Raw genomic sequence first — 22,160 nt, 5'->3', positions numbered from 1 at the left:
TTGCTTTTGTTGTTTGTCTGTATACATCTAACATGGATTTCTATGTTCTCAGCCCAGTATTTTTCAAAGCATGTTCCACGGGAGGATCAGTAGTGCTGCAGAGAGAGGGGTTTCCAAAGTCATGGCCGCTAGGTGATGGGTCCATTCCAGGCTGGTGAGTGCTGCAGGACTCAGGGCACTGCAGATCTTCAAGAAGGGAAAAAGCAGGAGGCATCCCCCAAACCCATGCGACCGCGGAACCCTCTTTTCCCTGAGCATTGCTCAGGACTAATACCAACTGCACCCCAACTACAGCAGCTCAAATACACAACCTGTAACGATGGGACTCCTTGGAGGCGGGGACACATGGCTGAAAAAGATTTCGAGTCTGGGAAGTAGTCAGGCACCTCAAAGTACCCCACTGGGACATTACCAATGATCAGGGTCGTAGAGCTGGAAGGTGCCTCAGATTATTGTGTCCAACTTGAAGAAGAGGGAACCAAAGCCCTGGGAGATTAGAGGGCTGCCCGAGGCCGCAGCCAAGGGGGAGCCACTAATGCCCCAGGGCTCATCTTTGTGGATGGTCTTTGGGAAAGTTGCCGCTGCATAAAACGTAAAACTCCAAGCACCGGTGTTGGTTTTAAATACAACCTTCTAGTGTTCTTTGGGGTTATCCTTTCTGATGAGGGTGAGAGGTACCTTCAGCCTGGAAACTTCCCTGCCGCCATGCTGGGCCTTCTCCTGATACCAGGCTCTGCTCCGTCTTACTCACCCAAAGCCCTGAAAAGTCCAGTGGCTGTAAGTCTAGTTTCGGGGTCTGGCCTGGCTGAGCAGGTCCTTACAGTGTGCGAGCAAAAGCTCAGGCTTTGAAACTGGGTTCCAATCAGAATCACCACTTATTAACTGTGTGAAAATAAATACACCTCAGAGCCTCTCTCTCTCAAAGTTGGGAAATAGCACATAAAGTGATTGTAGCTGATTCCACGGAAGGGAGGGTCAGGATTTAGCCTGGGGGCTGCACACTTCAGACCTCACTAAATATTGCTTCCCATCCTTCCTCTGAAACTAGGGGTCACTCAGTGAGACTATGAAATCCTGACGAGCGGAAGCTACTGCCGGAGTCTCATCCCGTGTCAATTGGTAAAGGTAATGCCCCAGCGAGAAAGCAAACAAGCCATTAGTTTAGGATGACCGACCTGCTACACCCTATCTCCTTCCATTCTCTTCGGGGTGTTTCCTTAGTCATCAGTGTTCACGCGGCCTTCCACACATCAGCGAATCCTGGGGTGAGACCAGGAATAAGGGCCAAGATGCTGGTTTGGAAGCAGTTTTAATGGAGATGGAAATGTTTATCAACTCAACACAGGTACCCCAAAATACAAAGCAAAATATCATCTTCAGCTGCATAGCAAATATGATTTAAGAATTTAACAACATTATCTGATCACAAGCGTAAATATAAGTCACCATAAATAAATGTAAATTCATTGTACAAAAATCCCCAACAACTCTTAATACAAATATGGTACATTTGACAGTTTCTAAAACAGAATTTTTTTTAAAACTTTTTAAAACCTAAGATTTTTTTTTCCTGGTTCTTAGACACACAGAAAAAATCAAATCAAAAGGAGGCAGGAATACCAGGGAGGAAAGAATATTAAACCTGTTTGGTATTCATAAATAAATGTGCCAGCGAGCTAGGGAAATGAAATGTCTCTCCTTAAGGTGAAGACCTCAATTTACCAGGGTCAAGTCTCTCGGAGATAAGATTCTACCCAGGGGGTCAAATTCAGGGTTACAGAGGCAGGATGGGGGTGGGGGGGGGCAGGTTGCTGACAGAGCAAGCCCGTCAAGTGGGTGATCCAAACCACAAAAGCAGTGGGCAAGGTTGTGGGATAAACTCTAGGACTTCATTCTATCTGAAAGACCCACTGTCCCCAGACAGGACTGAAGATTCAGAAGACTCTGGAGCTCCGATATTTTACGTGGGTTTGGAAGGCGTGTTCTACCATGTGGTGTAGCCTCTCCCTTCTGCCTTTGGGACACATCTATGGTCATCAAGAGGAAAAACAAAACAAAAACTCAGAATAAGAAGTGGCCTCTCCAGACGGGAGGATCAGCCAGCTTCCACCCTGAATCGTTTCCCTACCCTACAAGTATTTTCTTTCATGGCTCAGAGGGAGCTCAGAGCCCAGGTTAGCGGTGGAGAGACCCTCTACAGCAGTGGTCCTCAGATTTCCACGTGCAACAGAACAACTCAGACAGCTTGTGGAAGGGGCAGATTTTCCTACCTGACTCCCAGAGATGCAGACTTAACTGGTTTGGGGGAGGGCCCAGAAATCTGCACCAAATGAGCTAATCTCAGGACGTCCTGATGGAGGCCCTCGGGCCACACTTGGTGAGCCCCGCCTCTCTCCTCTCTGGTGAGCAGAGTGTATCACACAAACCTCTTGCTATGGACTCCTTTTGTTCTTTCCATTGGGTTAAAATGGGCCATCTGATTAATGGTAACGATTTCCATTCGTCCGCCCTGAGGGAGGGGATCATTGTTGTTCTTTCTATTTTCTCTCTTTTCTTTTCCTCCCTGGATTGGGGGAGAGATATCAAATGTCTCATTTTATATTTTCTTACAAGCTCAGGGTCATAAGCTCCCTTTGAAGAAGAGGTGCTCTGTAATGAGACATTCATTCCCAAAGGCTTCCATCCTTCTAAACAGTCTCCCCATGCTCGGTGGGAGATTCTGGTTCAGTCAGAGAAATGCAAGTAGACAGGCCCCTGTGAGATAGGCTTCATGCCTCAAAATCTAGGTTAAGGAACATGAGGAACCTTGAGAGCTAAAGATAAAATGTCCTAAGAATCTTTCAGCTTCTAGGACAATGAGAATCCCAATTCACTAAAACAGGACTCCTTTTCTGGGAGTGTATCCTGGTATTAAAAACTTATTGACAAGTGCTATTTATATTCCTCACCCCTCTGACCCCAATATGTTTTGGGCTTCTGTTGAAATAACCCCTTAATAGTTTCTTTCTCGTGGGAGTTCTCCTTGATGAGAGAGTCTGTGCAGAGAAGTGGTCCCTAATCTGGCCACTGGCTACGGGTGTGGGCAGTCTGTGCCTGACTTGTTCAGTGCTGCATTCCCAGTGTCCACTGCCCTGTGCACCTTGCTGCTCACAGGATTTGCTTAATGAATAAAGGAGCCACCTCGTCATTATGCTGAGATGGTCCCACAGCTTTCTGTTTGGGGCTATGGAATTCCAGGCTATGTCAATAAATACTGCTTCCGCACAGCAGGCCTGACCATCTTCCTACCCGAGTTCCACTCAGTGAGACACAGCTGTGAATGCATTTCTGAGTTCTCTCTAGGAGTGCCCTGAGAGGGGAGTGTGGTTTTGGGGAGTCCAGGGAAGGCCAGAGCCAACACCGTCTATCATGGTGCTGGTACCAGGAACTTCGGCTTCTGTTTCCCGTGGCTCTCAGCGCCTGGTCCACAAGTACTGTTGGTGGTAGAATCCCCGGCATCCAGAGTAGGAGGAGATGCCCCCTGGGAAAATGGCGGGGAGGGAATCAGAGGAGGTGAAGAAGCCAGGAAGTGGAGACACGCCTGTCAGGTCTGGCTGGTATCTCGGATACAGCCACGCTCTTTCCTCCTTCTCGGAGACTTCACTCCTGAGGTCGCACGGGGGCCCTGGGTAGGAGGTCACCATCTGGGAGGAGGTCTTGAGAAGCAACCATGGACGTGGGGTGGGGCTGTGAGATGGAGAAGGGGTGAGACTGGGGCTCTTCACACGGCTGAGGAAAAAAGAAAAGAAAAAGCACATACTGCCCTGTTTCTTTTCATTTTTTTTCATTGACGCTATGGAAAACCACCATGGAGATGTCACGGGAGAGCATGCACAGGCCCAGCCCTGGGAGGTGCGGGTGTGTGGGGGGAGGTTCTTGCTTGCTTCCAGGCTGATCCCAGGCGCTGTCCGGTCGGACCCTGTGGCAGGCTGGCCATGGCTTTCTCTCTCCTGCTGCTTCTTCTCCTCCAGGTCAAGGGTCTGCAGGACCTTCCGCCTAGCAGGTAGTGGCCAGGGACTGGTGGATGGGTGGCTGGAAGCAACGCACATGCTCTACGGTGGAACTGTCCGTCTCCACGGACTTCATGTACTTGTTCAGGATGGCAAAAACCTCATTGTTCAAGATCTGGTACTTCCTAATTCTGTCTGCCATCTTCTTCAGGGGCTGCGGAAGGACAGGGATGTGCAGGTTAGGGGCAGGAGGAGGGGACAGAGAAATAAAAAGCAAGAGCAAGAAGATGCAGTGAGGATGGGGTCCAGGGTCCCGATGCTTCAATGATCATGTCACTCTTTTCCTTTCAGGCCTTCCGTGGGTTTCCAGAGCTTAGCAATCAAATGTTAACTTGGCCATAGAACCCTTTCTGAGTTTCAAAATTTACTACCAGGCTACAATAATCAAAATAGTATGGCACGGGCATGAAGACAGGCCTATAGGTCAATGGAATAGACAGCCCAGAAATAGACTTTTCCATATATGGTCAAATGATTTTTAACAAGGGTGCCAAAACCATTCAATGGAGAAAGGATCGTGTTCTCAACAAATGGTGCTGGGATGCCGGGAATGGCCAGCAATCCCTGTACCGGCGGATGAAAGATGACTCCAAACTTTGCTGTGTAAGAGAGGAGAAGGCAAGGGGGTCAACGCTCAGAGACAAAGACCCCTTGCTTTTCTTTGCTCCTGCCTTTACTGGTCCTTCAGGATAATCATAAATCTTTATCACTGTTTCTCAAGCACGTGATGTGTGACAAGGGGTCTTACTGAAACTGGGAGGATCTGTTTATGGGAAAGATACGATATGCTAATCTGTGTTCTGTGAGTTCTGCTAAATACAGCCTAGGGGACAATGCCTACATCCTAGATCACAGGGTCGCGGTTTGGGCTAAGAGAGCTTTGGGGAAGGCAACTCCCCGCGGCATTCCTACAACAGTGGTCACACAGGCCTCGGCATTCCAAAGGCCTACGCCCTACTCCCAAACCTTCCCTCGCCCCAGCGGCCTCCGTGTTCCATGTTAGCGAGCCAGGTATCATGGCTGATGTCATGCTCTATGTTAACCCCAGCACTGGGAGAACTGGATATCCACATGCAAAAGAATGAAGCTGGATCCTCACCTTATACAATACACAACAAAACCCAACGACAACAACAGCAAAAAACAAACTTCAAAATGGCTTAAAGACCTAAACATAGGATCTAAAACTATAAAACTCTTAGAAGAAAACACAGGAAAATCTTCATGCCACTGAATTTGGCAACGATTTCTTAGATGTGACACCAAAAGCACACTAAAAGAAAACATAAATTGGACCACATCAAAATTAAAGACTTGTCTGCGTCAAAGGACACTATCGACAGAGTGAAAGGGCAACTCATGGGATGGGAGAAAATATCTGCAACTCGCATATCGGATAACGGATTAATATCCAGAATATATAAAGAACTTCTACACCTCAACAACGACACAGTCCAATTACAAAGTGAACAGAGGACTTGAATAGACATGTCTCCAAAGAAGATAAACAGCCAATTAGCACGTGCAAAGATGCTCAACAGCACTAATCGTTAGTGAAATGGGAATCAAAACCAGAATGAGGCAGCACTTCACGTCCATCATGATGGCTATTACCCAAAACCCCAGAGAACGAGTGCTAGGAAGGAGGTGGAGAAACTGGAACCCCTGTGCATTGCTGGTGGGAATGTAAAATGAAAACAGTAGGGCAGGTCCTCAAACATTAAAAATAGAATCAGCACGTGACCCAGCAATTCCACTTGAAGGTAAGTCCCCCACAGAAATGAGGGAGCTGAACAAATACGTGTACACTCATGATCCCAGCAGCGTGGTCACAGTGGCCGAGAAGCGGAAGCAGCCCCAGCGTTCCTTGAGGAGGAACGGATAAACACAACATGGTGTATACATACAACAGAACGTTATTCAGCCGTAAAAAGGAAGAAAATTCTGGTACGAACGACCACAGGGTGGCCCCAAACACATTATGCTGAGTGACATAAGCCAGTCATGAAAGAAGGAATACTGTAGGACTCCTCTTATATGAGGTCCCTAGTCAAGCCCAGAGATGGAAAGTGGAAGGGTGGTTACCAGAGGCTTGGGGGAGGGGAGCCTGGGGAGTTAGCGTTTGATGGGCACAGTGTTTCCGTTTGGGAAGCTGAGAAAGTTCTGGAGGTGAAGGGCGGTGACGGCTGCACGACAGTGTGAGTGCACCTAATGCCTCCACACCATACACTTAACGATGGTTAAAAGGGCAACTTTTATGTTTATGTATATTCTACCACAAAGGCAAACAACAACAACAACGACGAAAAAACCCTTTATGAGGTAGCTCCTGCTTGCTTCTCCTTTCCGCTGGCCCTAGAGACCCAGTCTTTGCTCCAGCCGTACACCCTCACATCTCTGTGCCTTTGTTACAGCTAGCTGTTCCCTCTGTCTGGAACATCCTCCCCACCCTTCACCCCATTTTTTGCCTGGTTATTGGCTGGTGGTCATTCTGGACTCAGCCCACGTGTTGCCTCCACGGGAAGCCTTCTCGGGCCACCCCTCCCCACCTGCCCCTCAGTTTAGACAGCCCTTCTCAAGGCCCCCACGGCAGCGCCGCTCACCCCACGACAATGCCGCTCCCAGCCCCGTGCCTGCATGACTTCCACGTTCGGTGAGAGTCTGTGTGCACGAGGCGCCAGCATCGGCAGTCTGGCGCAGGGAAGGGGTAATTCAGGTCTGGAGCCCGGCCCAGCCCTGCAGGGTGACCTGATTCATCCCAGCAGGTTATGCGCAAGTGACTCACGGCTTCTGAAGAGAAGGTCCCCGGCTGCTGAGCATCTTTGTACCTACCTGTGGTGTGGGGACTTGGCCTCCATAAGCAGCTCGCCCTCCTTTTCAGATGAAAGCCTGCTTGTCAGGCCTGGCCCCACTTCCCAGGCCCCAGCCCTTGGCTGCTTACCACATTCTTGATGACCTCATCCTTCCCGTCCTGCCTCTGGACCTTCAGCAGGTGGTAACAGAAGTCAAACAGGTCGAAGCGACGCTGCTGGCCCAGCAGGACGATGATGGAACAGCCGGCCCAGTTCAAACCGTCACCAAAACATTGCCTGGGAGTGGGGAGAGGAAGCAGCTGGAGTGAGGGGCTGGGGAGGGTGGGGGCTGGGCCCTCATCTTAGGTCAGGAGGACAGAGAGTGAGCAAGCGAGTCCCTGGGTCAATCCTCTTAATCTGTAAAGTGGGTGCAAGGGAAGATGTGAGCATACATTCATTAGTTCCGGGGACTATGGCTCTAGGTCTAACCACAAAGAGGTGTCAGCCTGTCAGCCACTGATGCAAGAAAAAAAAGATAAATTTGTAGGGAAAAAATTCAACCAGTCCTTGAGATTTCTGTGGCTGACTAGAATTCGGATGAGAATCTGTCTCGCCTCTGTAAAGGAGCCGGCGGAAGGCTCGTGAAGGGAAAGGCCACTTTAAACCAGAAGACCAGGTGGCCCATGTAGGCTGAGAGGGCAGGGGTGGGGCGGGGCACGCGGAGGAGCAGATGCTGCGGGGGCGTGGGGGCCGCGAGTCCTCTGGGTCTGGCGACGCGCAGCCGGCATGCCGCCAGCACTCAACAGCATCCTGGGCAAGTCCCGAGGTTGTGGGGTCATCTCTCTGCTGTTTTTCTTATCCTCGAGCAGCAGCTGCAGCCCAACGGGCAAGCTTCCCTGCTTCCTCCTCACTCTGGCTGGCGGTGCAGGCCCAGCAGCTGCTCCGAAAACAGTTGCCCAGCCCAGCCCCAACCCCACTTCCTTGGGGAAGCCTTCTCTGGCCCTCACTGGCTTGTTCTCAAGAGCGCTCGGCTCCTGGAGGGCAGACCTCGTCTGCCTTCTTCACTAGTCTGTGCCCGATGTGTGGCTGGGTGAGGGAAGGAGAACTGGAACCTGCCTCTGTCTTCTTGGACGACAGGACTGTGTTCCTCTCGAAGGCTTCCTGGTTTTCAGGAGTAGAGGCCTCACGAGCCAGGCTCGCATGCGCAAGCTGGGCCTGACCCTCGGCTGAGGAGGCCTCTCTCTGTTCTGTGAACTCCGCAGTTTTGTGAGGGGTGAGGTGGACACTGGGGTTCTCAGTGCCGAACCCTCCCCAGGGCCCCCTCCTGTCGGCACAAATAGAGCAGCTTCCGGTCGTGGAAAGACCAGGCCCTGAGAGGTCCTAAGTCCCAATGCACACACATGCACACACTCCCTCTCTGCCTCCAACCACGTGTTGCCCTTCCTGGAGTGTTCCCCCCATCCCCCCGAGGGTCGAATCCCAGGCAATGTGCAAAGCTCAGTTCTACCGTGTGACTTACACTCCAATGACTCACTCAGCTCTCTTCTCAGGCACCTATCCCCCTTCCTGCCTCTGCTGTATGAGGCCAGGAACCGTCTACTTCCGCTCAGCATTGGTGTCTGATCGGCACCTTGCACATCATATGTATTCCACGAACAGCTGTTGGACAGCCTGCCCCTGCCCACCCTTCTAGTTGAGCCCTGGTAGCCTGGAGACTCTTGGCGGGGGCGGACATGCAAGCTGGGCGGTGACCCAGCCTCCCCTGGGGTACTCACTCGGCGGTGAACTCGTTGGTCCCCACAGGGATGCAGTAGACGAACTGCATGGCACTCCAGAGCCGGTGGAACTCCACGCACTCGTCGACGTGCATGACGCCATTGGTGGGTGGCGGGCCCCGCCAGATGGGGTCCTGCAGGTAGCTCCGAATGCGCGTCAGGATGACCTCAAACATGGACAGGCCACAGCACAAGCGCTCCTTGGTCAGCAGGTCGCCCTCCCGAGCGATGGCGATTTGCTGGGAACGGAAAAATGCATAAACCTTCTATCCTCACCTCGGACCCCATCTTCCACCTCTCACCAGAGATTCCCATGCCCTGGAGCTGGTGTGTCTGGAATTCACTCACCAGAGTGGGTATCTTGCCCAGGGCTGGGCACTACCTTTGTAAGCCCTAGTGCAGTAGCAGGGGTCTTGTGGTAGGCTTACTTGTGGCAAGTAAAATCTAGGTGGCATCAAGGAGGAAGAGTCAAACTAAAAACATCCCAGTCTACTACATAATAAAATGCTATAGAGCCACTGAAAAGATTGAGATGACACTAGTAGTAGTTCACACTCGCTGAGTGTGTGTATAATAAGCTATTTATTCCTCACATTGACCCCACAAAATAGGTGCCATTGTTATCCTCATCTTACAGGTAAAGAAACCGAGGTTCAGAGAGGCAGCCCTGAGTGGTACAAGCTGGGATCTGAATCCTGATAGTCTAGATGTACAGGTTAAATTGCTAAGTGAATATAGAGCAAGTTTCAGAAAAGGATGTATACTACAGTCCTATTAAAAACATTAACATAGAAAAATAAAATAAAAACATCAACAACATGCAATCCCACAAACAAAACTCTGTGTGTGTGTGTATGTGTGTGTGTGCGCGTGTGTGTGTGTGTGCGCGTGTGTGTAAACTAGTTTAGAAGGAAACACCAACTGTGAGAGCAGATGGGCTTGGATAAACAGGCAGGATTTTCACTTTTTACTTTAAATACTTCTGTACAGTTGAATGTTCTGCAATAAGCATATGTCACTCTTAAAATTTGAGACTGATTTTACAGGATCATTTCCTCCCATTAGAAGTCCTCTGACCACAGTAAACCACCTCTATTAATAATTTAAACTGGCTTCACACCTGGGTTCTGGTTATTGCATCTCTAATAATCAGCTGGCTAGACAAGCACATCAAAACACATGTCCGTATCATGAGCAAAAATGTCTGGGGGTAGAGGTCTCAAAACCATCTGCAAATAGTGGATAAATATTAAAATCTGAGGTCAAAGGAAGGTCTCCAAATCTAGGGACAAAGCTACAGAAGGCTGGCCTCTGAGACGGAGAGGTCCACAGGGCGCTCGTGGGGTCAGCTCTCCAGAGGGCAGTCTCCCCCGAGAGCTCTCGTTACAGAGCGCCTGGAAGGAGCCTACCTGACTTCTCCCTGTAAGCTCCCACCCTGGAGCCCCTAGAAGGAGGGTGACCTCTAAATTAGTCCACAGAGGGAAATAAATCAGGAAACACAATGCTGGAGCCTGTTAGGAAAATGGGCCAGGAGCTTCATTGTCATGACAACTATAAACTGAGAGAAGTCTAGGACAAAAAACGTGAATTGGAGAGGAGTTTGACAACGTGTTTTTCAAGCATGAAGGAGAGGGAGCCCTGCTTTCACGGTGACTCATCTTGATTCCGTAGGCAGAGAAAACTCCCGAGCAGAGAAGAGACCATTCGGGCTGCCATAGCTGGCCAGAAATAGGTCTTTAAAAAAATCCTGAACCTAGTGCTCGATGCTGTTCTTAGCGGGCAACCCTCTATGCTGGTCTTGGGACCCTGGAAGGGCTCTCCACTCAGGGTGCTGGTACAGGGAAGATGGTCAGTAAATACATAAAGGACCCAGATTTGTTCTCAAGTCATGAATATTCTTCTTCGTGAATTAACACAGAGACTTCTGCTTTACTAATTAATCTCGTGTGCATCCAGTTAGTCTGAATCAATCCCCAGGGCCTGATAATCATGGTGGGGATCTAAAAATCAGCAATGGGGTTTATAAATCTGCAGACAGACTTGAGACTCTGGTGACCCCCCCACTACAGCCAACCAAAGGGCCCCTGACGGAAGAGGTGTAGGGGCTTTTGCCCTTCCTCAGGAAAACATTCACCCTTCAGTTTCTCTTGGGAACTGTAAAAGTAACACAGTCACTTGGGTAAATATGGAAAAACAGCTTCAAGAAGTCATAAGAAAATAAAAATCTCCCATAAACCCCATTACCTAGAAATGAGGTTTCTTAAAATACTGATCTATGATTTGTGTTAATGTATTTGAGTGTGTGTATGCATCTTTAGTGAACAGAATTTGGATCAGACTGTCTTGCTTTTTTTTCTCTTCAGGTAGCAGCAATCTACAAAACCATTTCCTTCAATATTTTCAGCAACATAATTTTTTAACAGCTACAGAAAATGGCCACTGGCAGATCACCATTTATTGAGTCTTCTATGCTTACTGGTTATTTTAAAGTGTTTTTCAAGTTTTCATTATTACAGACAATTCTTAAGCAACTGTCCCCATACGCAACACTTTTTAAGCTTCTCTCTGATTATTTGCTTCGGATAAAATCCTAGAAGTAGGACTCGGCAGTTGAAGTAGGTACCTATTTTAAAAGGCTTCTGCAACATAGTAACGAGCTGAAGGAAAGCGGAGCCACTCTCCACCATCCACTCCTTGTAACCTCACCAGCTCTCTCTTATCAGTAAGGAAAGGTCTCTGCCAACTTGAGGGCTGAAAAATTGCACCCCTTCTTTTAATTTCCATTTCAGTGATTACTGGTAAGGCTAAACACTGTTGCTGTTTTTGTTGGCATTTATACTTTTTAGGGCGCGAGTTTTCTTCCGTGTCCTTTTTCCTTTGGGTAGGTCTATCCGTTTCTTCTTGCTTTGAAAAAGTGCATCGAGGACCGTTTGCAGCCAAGGCCCCACTTTGTGACTTGGTGTTATATACATATATATTGTGTGTGTTTCACATAAATTTCATCCATTTCTTTTCTGTTCTACTCAGTGGGGGATTTTTCTCTCTTTCTGCCTTTGTTTTCTGAGTGAACAAGGGAACAGAAAAAGCACCTGTGAAAATAAATGTGGAAATAAATTTCTGCACAGATACTTTGATTACATTTAGTGATCTCTGGAGGAAAATGACATCTCGATAATCCTTTCTACAATCCTTTGTGTTTTTTGAAAGTCTCTTACTCATTTTCGTTCATCAGAACATTCACGAAAGCTGGCTCAACGAAGGCAGCACGGCAGCTGTTGGCCCATTTCACAGGTGGGGAGACAAAGACTGAGATATTACATGTCTAGCACCAGATTGTGCATCAAGTGTGAAGCTGGGATGAGGACCCCTGTCTTCTGACCTCCTGCCGGAGCGCACTTTCCATGATAGCACCTTAGTATGTCCCAGAAATAAATGCAAACAGTGCAATACCATTAAAACGTCTTGACTTTGAACATGTGGCAGCATGTCGCCATCACGGCTTAGCTATTATGTGAATCTCCCGCACCCCCGCTAGCTTGGAGGGTAATAGTTCGTTACTCTTCTTTGGTGTATGGGACGACTTAGCTTTGGACTATTCCTTGAGGGCCGGGTGACTTAGAAAACTGGTACTTCCTCTCCAGCAGAATGTCTAGGCTTTTGTTTGTTAAAGACTCCGCATTTGACAAATTGAGATTTCTATCAGTCCCAGGGAAATGGTGTTCACCAGAACAGGGAAGGAATTCACAGTCTCCTAAGTGGAAACACATGCCAAACCCTGGGTGCGAGAGGCCAGATTCTTGTAGGATGACACCAACAGCAGAGCAGACACATTTCTATGTCGCTGGCTTGGGGGATTTCTCCCTAAAAGGAAATCTTTCGAGGACTCCTCTGTTCAGCCTCTGAAGGCCAAAAAAGAAAATGTGCGCGCTCTGCAGGGTCTGAATTCTCCCTGTGGTGACTCAAAGAACCCAAATGCCACTGAACATTTAGTCACCGTATCCAGCAGGCGCTGGGTGGCATGCAGGTGGTCTGGCAAGGGTTGCTCATCAGCGGGACACCTGAGCGGACTGGGTCCTGCAATGTGCTCCAAATACTTGCCCTGATTTCTGAGAGAAGAGGCTGCCTTCTGCCCCTGCTGAGGACGTTGAGTCCTTCAGACTCCTCAGCTTTTGTGATAAGAGCAGAGAGGAACCCGGCAATGCGAGTCCAAGCGCAGATTTGAATCCTAACCTTTTATGCAGTTGGCAAAGGTAAACGAGACAGACCACCCCGGCTTGTTCCACCAGGGTGCCCCATTTCTCTTCCTCCGGAAGGCCTACCCCCCCAGCCCCCCCACCCCCCGCCTCCCTAAAACTGTGTAGATTACTCAAATCAGTGTGAAAGGAGACAGCACGTGCATTTGGCCGCCTCACTACTCTTTTCTTTCCTGACTCCTGCCCCAGTCTGTGAGTTCTCTGAGGCTGGGGTCCTGCCCCCCCACCTCATGTTCACAGCAACCGGTACTCGTTTGTAAAAATTAATCTTATTTTCCAAGATTTTATTTTTAAGTAATCTCTACACCCAACGTGGGGCTTGAACTCACAACCCCAAGATTAAGAGTCCCATGCTTTACTGACTCAGCCAGCCAGGCACCCCTGTAAAACTTAACTTTAATCACAGAATTAACATATGAGCTTATTCACTTTTGAAAATATTCAAACATTACAGAGAAAGCTGAAGTGTCCTGACCCAGGAGACCATCACCCCATCTCTGTCTCTCTTATCTCTCTTCAGAGGGTGCCGCCATTAGGAGCCATGAGAATTATCATGTTTTAGGAACAGTTTCACTGATAGAGTTTTGTTGTATGCCTTCTTCCCCTAAGCACACACTTCTGCTCTGTCCACACCGATGCACCTAGACCTCATCTTTCCTTTTCATTACGTAGCAAGTAGTCAACATTTAGATAACTTTACCACATTGTAGTTAGTCAACCCTCTACTGGTTGTTTCTAGTTTTTGCTTTAACAAACAATGCTATAGTTAACATCTGTGTTCCTATATCTGTTTTTCTAGCAAAGATATCCAGAAGTGAATTGCTGGTTCTCAGGGTGTGTGGAGTTTTAATTCTGAGAGGTGACTTAGCAGAATTTCTAATACCTAACGGGAGCATGATAGATACTTGTCTGACTTCCTTCTTTCCTGGTACAATAGCTGATACAGGGTGTAGAAGAAAGAACTCAGGCCTGGGAAACAGCAAATCTCATTCCAGACCTGACCCTGCCACTAACAGGCTTTGTAGACATTCTTTTCCACCCTCTCTCTGGGCCTCAGTTTCCCTGCCTGTCAAATGAGGGAGTTGGACCAAATGCTCGCCCTCTAAACTTTCTTTTGTTTCTCAGAGTCTGGATAGAAGGATCATACCTGAGGGGTCCCCAGCCGCTCTATCAGAGGGACCAGGTGAAGCGGGGCATACTTGGCTTCCAGACGTTTCATGCGGACCTCCAGACGCTCCCCTTCTGCAAAAGGAGCAGCAGAGCAGAAAATGAGACTCAGGGTACCCTGGGGGAACTGAAGAAGGAAAAACTCTCAGAGGACCAGTGATGTATCTGTGTTCCCAAATGTGGCTGGACAGCATAGAACTGTTCTCCTTCGTTCTAAAGTGTGATCAGAACTTGCTACGAGGAAACACGTTCTAGTATCTCCGTCCAATGACAGAATTATCTACCTTACGGGGTGGTGAGTTTCCCATCATTCAAAAGAGTTCAACCAAAGCTAGACAGGAACACATGAGGGACGACCTAGAAGGACCAAGGAACAAGGCCCGGAGGGTCACTCCAACTCTGCGATTCTGTGAGCATTGACTAGCTGCCCAAAGCTTCATTTAAGCTTCTCCCTTTCGTACTGCAGGTCTGCCTTTATTGGGAGTACGTGAGCCGGAAGTTCAAATGCAAGCTGGCTCTTTAGCTGCTGTTGGTGGTTTCTTACCTTTGATGTAGACTCTAGGCAAGATGTTTTGGAAGGGTGCAGCATGGAGCAAATCACAGACTTCCTCCTGAGACTGCGAACAGAGGTAGAAGGAAAGAAAGGGGAAACAATTCTCATTTTAAACCACAAGGAATTTTCATTCCTGAAACCCTGCGCCCCGGAGGCAGCTAGGGTCCACATTTTGACTCCTCCTCTTACTGGCTATGGCATCTTCAGCAAGTTGCTTAATCTCTTCGAGGCTCTTTATTGAGCCACAAAATGAGGACCGGCAGAATAGTACTTATTTAATGAGTTTTTGTAAGGATCGAGTGAGAGAATGCATAACCTTACAGCATAGTCTCTGGCACATAATGAGGGCGCAATACATTTTCATTATAATCTTATAAGGAATTTGTTGAGGGTTTCAAATGAGTGACAGAGGAACTGAACAGAGATGATGGGCCCCAGACTCCATGTTTGTCTGGTTGGTTGTGAGGCTTGTAGGCTCAAAGCAGGTGGCTGGGTCAGTCCACCCATCCACCGATGATGATTCCATGCAAAGGCCTGTCTCTGTTGGGTTTTCTCCACACGAGATACCAACTAGTGAGAAAAGAGAAACTAGAACCCAGGACAGATAGGTTTTGATGGTAACTTGTTATGCATAAAAGTGAGCTTTAAAACATCTTAAAAAGAGGGAAAAGTCTGGGGAGGACAGGCCTGGAAGATAGGGTCTAACGGGCTTGCTGTCCCGTGACCAGTTTATGATAACTGGATTTCAGAACAGAGGATGGGGTAAAGGGACCCAGAGAAGCCACCCTCCATGGCTCTTGGTTTCTCTTCCTTACACTGTAGGGATTTGGACTAGGTAAGGCCCAGACTTCATTCAGCTCTGGCACTCTTGGATCCTAAGCCTCTGAGAAAATCAGGACTGTGAGTGTCCTTGGCTTTCCTTCCCTGGGCATGGGTGGAATACTCCATCCTAGAAATCTGGAAGGCTGACTGCTCAAGACGGGGAACCCCCAAACTCCTTTTTTACTCTAGGTCAGTCCTTGAAGGGAGGCTAGCAGAGAAAAGATGAGTGAACCCCTCAAAGGAACCTTCCTGAGTGCCATTCTCAGTTTCTTAGCTGGGGGGAAATTCCCCCTCTTCCTTAAGCTATTTCTCTCATAACCACTAAATCAAATAACATGGTATTGATTGCTATTTCTAAACTTAGGTCCTTGGATTCATCATATAATTTAAAACTTGGCTTATTGGTCAGTCAGACTATTCTTTAATTTACTAATTACACTGATTGATTTTTCAATGATGAACAAGGCTTGCATTCCGGGGATAAACCTCACTTGGTTGTGATGCATTATCCTTTTTATATATTGCTGGATTTTATTTGCTAATACTTTCTTGAGGACTTTTACTCTATATTCGTGAGGGGCATTGATTTGCTGTTTTCTTTTTAAATGTCTTTGGTCTTGATATTAGGATAATGCTGACCTTGTAAGATAAATTGGGAAGAGTTCCCCTCTTTTCTGTATTCCAGAAACAACTGTGCAGAATTGGTATTATTTCTTCTTGAAATGTTTGTAGAATTCACAAGTGAAGCCATCTGCATGTGGAGTTTTCTTTGTCGGAAGTTTTTTTTTTTTTTTTTAATTAGAAATAAAAATTTTTTAATAGCCATAGGACGATGCAGGTTACCAAATTTTTTCTCAAGTGAGTTTTGGGGGTTTATATGTATCAAGGATATGGCTCCTTTCACCAATCCCAAACTCTAGAATTGGATATCCATTTTCTTGCTGGGTATCACCACTTGGATATTCCAAACCTCAACATTTCCGAAGTTGACCTTCCCTCCTTCCTCCCTAGGGTTCCTCTGCTCATAGAAAGGCATGACCATCTCCTTATTTGCCCAAGCCTAAAACCTGAGGCTCATTTTCTTCCTTTTCTTTACTTCCCATGACCATTAAATCTTCATGTCTCTTGCTTCTTTCCACATTCCTTCCCACTGACCACCACAATACTCCGAGCTCCTTATGCGTGGGGATGCTGTCTCTAAATTTGCCTCTTCTCCCCAGTGCCTAGAACATAACAGTTTCTCAATAACGATTGACTAATGAATGCATATTTGTTAGCTCATATTTTTCTTAGGTGAATAAATTTATTTAGCCACATAACCAACCTCCAAGTATGAGAATACCATTACATACGTTCATCCAACAAATATTGGTTGAGTGCCTGGCACTGTTCTAGGCTTTGCAGATATGATGTTGAACAAGTTAGACTAGATCTTTGCCCTCATGGAATTTATGTTCTAGGTGATAGAGACAGATAAAAATAAGCAAACAAATCAGAAAATTTCAGATAGTGATAAAAGAAAACAAGGTAATAAGCTAGAAAGTGACTGGAAATGGAGAAGAGACTGAGGAAGGGTGGTTAGGAAAATCCTTTTGGAGGGAGAGACATTTGAAAGAAGATGGAATGAAGCGAGGAAGCCAGCCACGAAGATATGAGGTAAGAGCATTCCAGTACAAAGGCCCTGGGGCAGAAAGTAAGCTGGAGCATAGTGATGCCGTGCTAGGAATCATGGTACAGACTGAGCCCCTAATGATAGGGAGGGACCATCATGTGGGGGTCGTAGGCATGGTATAAAGTCTGGATTTTATCTTAAGTGCAGTGAGGAACTATGGAGGTATTCTAAGCAGAGGATCGGTTATGATAGCTCCATTGCTGAGTTTTCCTACCTTCCTTCTTTTCTTCCAAAAATTTCAGTTGTTCCTAGAAATGTCTTACTAGAAAAGTTGCCTATTGGATGAACTATCAGCTTTCTATTTTATTAATGTGAATAAAATTGACACTGGGTGTCACCTTAGGGGATGGAGGAAGGGGAAGAAGGTTCTGGGTCCTCTACAAGAGCAATGTTGTTGCTTTACTCATTTTACAAGATGAGCTCCCCCTTCAGATTTCTTTGGGAGGGACAAGAGTGTTCCATTTACCCCTCTCTGCATATCCCCTGTCCTCCAGTTAGCAACTGTAAGATCAGAGGTTCTTTGGGGCAAGGGGAACTTCCGTCTGGCACACTTCCTGTATGTTCTATATGTCCTAATGCAATTTGTTAATGAAGGTGAGGAAAGACAGGAAGATGTGCTTTCCTAATAGAGGTGGGAAAAAGGACCTTAAAGGTCCCAGAGGATGAGCTATGAGGTCATTTGCATCATGAGGTGGCTACATACGCCGCAACACGTTCCAGGGAAGGTATCTGTTCGGCATTCCTTAGATGAGGCCATTGCAACTGATGAAAATGTCCAGTTTAGAGCACACAAAGGCTTGGGTCAGGGAGCCAAACAAGCCTCCATTGTGGGTGTCTATGCTAATGGTCAATCTCCTCCTTATCTAATCTTGATCTTAAAGGATCCACACTGGGGCTTCCACTGTGCCCAGGAACCCATCCAGCCCTTGGCATGTGAAGTGCCCTGAGAGTAGGTTTCTTCCCCACTTGCCCCTGGCTCCTCCTGCTCCAGCCATAACAACTTGTGTTACTTGAATGTACCATCTGTGCACCCATCATAGAGTTTTTACCTTCTCTCTGGAATGCTCCCAAACCCAGCTCTTGCCTGCACTCCCTTTGCTTAGTAAATTCCCACTCTTCTTTCAGATCTCAATTCAACCATCATTCCTTCAAGGGAGACTTTCTTGACCCCCTTAAGAAAGGGAGGTCTGAGCCTGGGCAGGTTCCTCAGGTGTCCTCAAAGAAGCAAGTTCTTTTCCTTTCAATGTTTGAACCCAATTTGTTTTATACTTTATATTGCCTACCCATGACTGCTTGATTAATGTCTATCTCCCCCTACTGGAATGTAACCTTCACGAAGGTAGGGACAATGTCTATTTTGACTATATTTTACTCCCAATAGTGAGCACAGTGTCTGATAGATAGTAAATGCTCAGTACGCATGTGCAATAAAAACTGAATGTCTGTAGCACAGAAGGGAATTGAGACTTGGGACAACATCTCTATTTTGGGATGTGGGCCCATCTTATGCAGGCCTGCACCTTTCCCTTATTACTAAGGAAAGTATTTTCTCTTCGATTTTACTGACTATTCTGTGTAAATTATATGAAGCATTTTTAAGAAATGCTTTCAGGTGTTCTTAATTTTCTATCCCTTTCTTTCTCCCTGTTTTTTCCTACTTTTTATATATTTACTCAGTTTTCTATATTGAACATATATTACTTTAAAAAATTAATTTGAAAAAACTCTGAAAGTAACTAATTTTTTAACCTTAAAATATGGAGCTTTGGGGGTTTTGAGCTAGCATTAGAGGAAAGGAAATGAAATCCTAGCATGCCACATGGTCCAGCAAGGAATAATATCTGCATAGATATAACAACTTAAATCATATATGTTTTTGCTTTGTTTTGTTTTCTTTAAGTTACATTGAAGGACAAGTTACAGATGCAGAAGAAAAAACAAATGTTACAAAAATATAGCTTTGACCACAGAAAAGTAAAAGTGTAGCTGACACGAGGTAAGAGTTTGTGGAAGTGTCAGAAGTGAAGTTGAGGGTGTTAATTTCCTCATCTTGCACAGAAAGGAGTCAAGATGCTAAATGATGTTACAAAAAGAAGCAGTGGTGGTATCAGTATTTTATCTCGGATCACAAGAGAAGCAATAGAGGTAATAAGTAACATAATCAAATATTAAAGAGGAAGTGAGGGGGGAGATGTATACGAGCTAAAATCTCATCTTTCCAACTAGGGAGTCAGTAAGTAGTGTCTAGAGCCTCCAGTTAAGAAATAGAAGCTATCCTCTTATTACTAAGCATCATGGACAGAACAATGAGAAGAACTAGAAATAGAAATGATGAAAACAAGTTGCCTTGGGGACTGGGGATACAGGTGGGGAGAGGTGCAGCGGAGCCTAGAATGATGTTTCTCATCATAAGCTCGTCTGTAGTATTTGATTTATCATGTGCAATTAAGAACAATTTAAATGGAATAAAATGAAGAGGTTGGATTAAATGGTCTCTAAGGGTCTTTCTCTAGAACTGAGAATCTGTACCAACATAATTGCTTTGTTCTTCAGGGAAGGAGAGGCAATGAGCATTTACTGAACACTAACTCTGTGTCAGGTGCTTTGTACCGTCATCTGCTTTGCACTTTAGAATATCCTATGAGGTAGCCTTATGATCTCCATCCCACAAGCCGGGGCACAGAGACTCTGGGGGAGGTGACGCTTCCTACCCAGGTGCACATGGCGACAAAGAAGCAGTAGGGCTGACAGCGTTAAGAGCAAGGGCCACTTCACTTTGATACTCATGGTTTCTCCATGGCAGCCCATGTGGGCAAAGCCTGAGGAAGAGTGGAATGATACATACACATGATGACAAAAAAAAAAAAATAAAACTATCAAAAATAGAAATAGGAAAAGGTAAAGGAGATGGAGAGGAGGGAGCAGACATTGGAGATCTGGTGTCAAATGGGACGCAGGAGCAGAAAGGGAAATGACACCCACGCCCACTTGGTCACAGGGTCCACAGTGAGGTTTGCAGGTGGCAGGGAGCTGAGATCAGATCCGGGCAAGGTGAATTTCTGATGTCTGTGCACGTCCAAGAGAAGATGTCTAATGGACAACTAGAGGTAAGGTGTGGGGAGGTAAGGCCCCAGAATCTGGGGGGTGGATCTGAACTTGGGAATCATCTTCAGGAGGATGAAAACTGACTCCAGGAGAAGGAAATACACCAGTGAGAGGGTAGGCGTGGCTGGGCATTTCTCAAGGTGACCAGACCCTTACACATACTTCAGCTCTCCTGACTCTGTGAGACCAAAGAAAGAGAGGGTGCAAAGAGATCAAGGCGAGACTGATAAATTCTGGACACTTCCATATCTACCAACACACCAGCTGAAGAGAGGGGACAGGCCACCTGGCAAACCAGGTGTGGGGAAGAAGGCCACTCCGATGTACTTGGTGCTGCTTCCTCCTTCCTTCCCTTCACCAAACATCCACTGCGTGCTTGCTCTGTGATCTACCCACAACCTAAAGGCACAGAGGTAAGGATGGGGTCTTCCACAGGGTGGAGAGGGGCCCAGAAGCTGCAGGAAACACGATGACGACAGGTGAGATAGGAAAAACTGGATTTGAATGAAGTTTCTGATTTAGTGGGGGAAGAGCCCAGGACACCTGCGACTGGGAAATAAAACAAAGGGCTCTGAAGATTGGGAGGAGGGACAATGACACCAAGTTCCTAGCAGAGAACAGGCATTTGATAAGGTGTGTGCTGAACAGAGTTGGTGAGGGCTTTGGGATGGCTGGAGAGAGTGCGCCAGGTCCCGAACTGCAGGAAAGGTGCAATCGTGAATCGCAGGCAGAGCAGAGGGGAGACAAGATCAAGATCAATGTGAAGAGAGCAAGAAACCATCTGCTGGGGCTCCTGAGGGAGGGGTGGACTGACAGGGCTGCCGGCAGTCAAGAGCCAGGCTCTCAGTCTTGGGGACTTGCAGGAAAGGCCGGGCCAAAGCCTCTTTGCTCTGGGAAGAGGAGAGAAGAGACTCATGGGAGCTGCGGGCCTGCTTATGAAGCTCTGGTGACTTTACCTTCATCACCTCACTTAAGATAAAGACCATGAAGTCCGAATAGGTGTCCCCCTGCTATCTGGAAGTGGAGGGTTCCTAATGAAGCCTTTCCTAACCCCAAATGGCATAAAGCAATGAAGCAATGTCCCTTAAATTGTATGGAAAAAATCTGAACATTCCCAGACCCCAAAAACAACCTCTCTTAGGTTTCCCTGATACCTCAGGACACATCTTTCTGAGGGATATGCAAAACAAATTGAAATGAAGCAGAGATAAAGCAAAGTGCAGAGCCCTGGCGGGCTGATGCTAGCTGCCAGTGTCGTTCCTGGGGACAGGGTTTGGTGGGGCCACTCATGCTGCTTCTAGAGCGACTTGCTGCAAAACAACAGCTGATTGCTACTCTGGCTTTTCACTTTTTTTTCCTGACAGCAATATCCTCTTTGGAATTCTTGTGGTTAGTGAAAACAGGTACCATTGTAAGGTCTTTTATAAAAGCAAAGTGGCAGAACACGAACTTTCAAAGAGCAGGGGATCCTTGCGCTTGGCCTCAGCATTTTTGGGGTGTGGAAAATAAGGTTGAGAGGATTTCATCACTTCCTTGGAGTCTCATAGCTAGTAAGTACAGAGGCGAAACTTGAACCCAGGATTTCTGAGCCCAAAGATATGCCCTTTGCTGGAGAGCGCCTGGGGGTCAAGCCGACGTCAGGCTGAGACACACTGATGGAACTCAGCCTTATCTGTTCCTTTGGCTCTTCTAGTCTCATGCTGTGTAATGGTCTCCAGACTTAGTGACACGCCTTCTTTAATTGTAAGGCACTGTGTGTTCTCCTGGATGTGGGCGGAGCATACGTAGAAGAGCTGAGATCTCTCAGAATTCTCTGGCTGACCAGGGCCTGGCCACTGGGCCACCATCCTAAACCAGCCTGACCCTGTTCTTTCCTTCGGCTCCACTGCTGAGTTCTACAGTCTTGAATGAGACACAGAAATGTCTGTCTTGGGCTAAGAGAGGAACAATGGCACTGAAGTTACAAATTTGT

At 47.0% G+C, this 22,160-nt stretch overlaps 1 protein-coding gene across 2 annotated transcripts in view; it reads right to left on the bottom strand.

The window, feature by feature from the left end:
• Window positions 1–1,292: 1,292 nt before the first annotated feature.
• The window catches only part of CYFIP2 (cytoplasmic FMR1 interacting protein 2), a 120,867-nt gene continuing 99,999 nt past the window's right edge, over window positions 1,293–22,160 (bottom strand). For both annotated transcript variants that reach the window (XM_026510861.4, XM_026510862.4), the window contains exons 27-31: window positions 14,581–14,653; window positions 14,017–14,111; window positions 8,617–8,855; window positions 6,991–7,138; window positions 1,293–4,203 (exon numbers count right to left, since the gene is read on the bottom strand). In XM_026510861.4, coding sequence (XP_026366646.1) covers window positions 4,036–4,203; window positions 6,991–7,138; window positions 8,617–8,855; window positions 14,017–14,111; window positions 14,581–14,653 — 723 coding nt within the window. In that variant the 3' untranslated portion in view covers window positions 1,293–4,035. The remainder of the gene's footprint in view (window positions 4,204–6,990; window positions 7,139–8,616; window positions 8,856–14,016; window positions 14,112–14,580; window positions 14,654–22,160) is intronic.

The sequence above is a fragment of the Ursus arctos genome, unplaced genomic scaffold, assembly GCF_023065955.2.
Source record: "Ursus arctos isolate Adak ecotype North America unplaced genomic scaffold, UrsArc2.0 scaffold_15, whole genome shotgun sequence".
Taxonomy (NCBI): domain Eukaryota; kingdom Metazoa; phylum Chordata; class Mammalia; order Carnivora; family Ursidae; genus Ursus; species Ursus arctos.
This window is presented reverse-complemented; position numbering and strand designations above follow the sequence as displayed.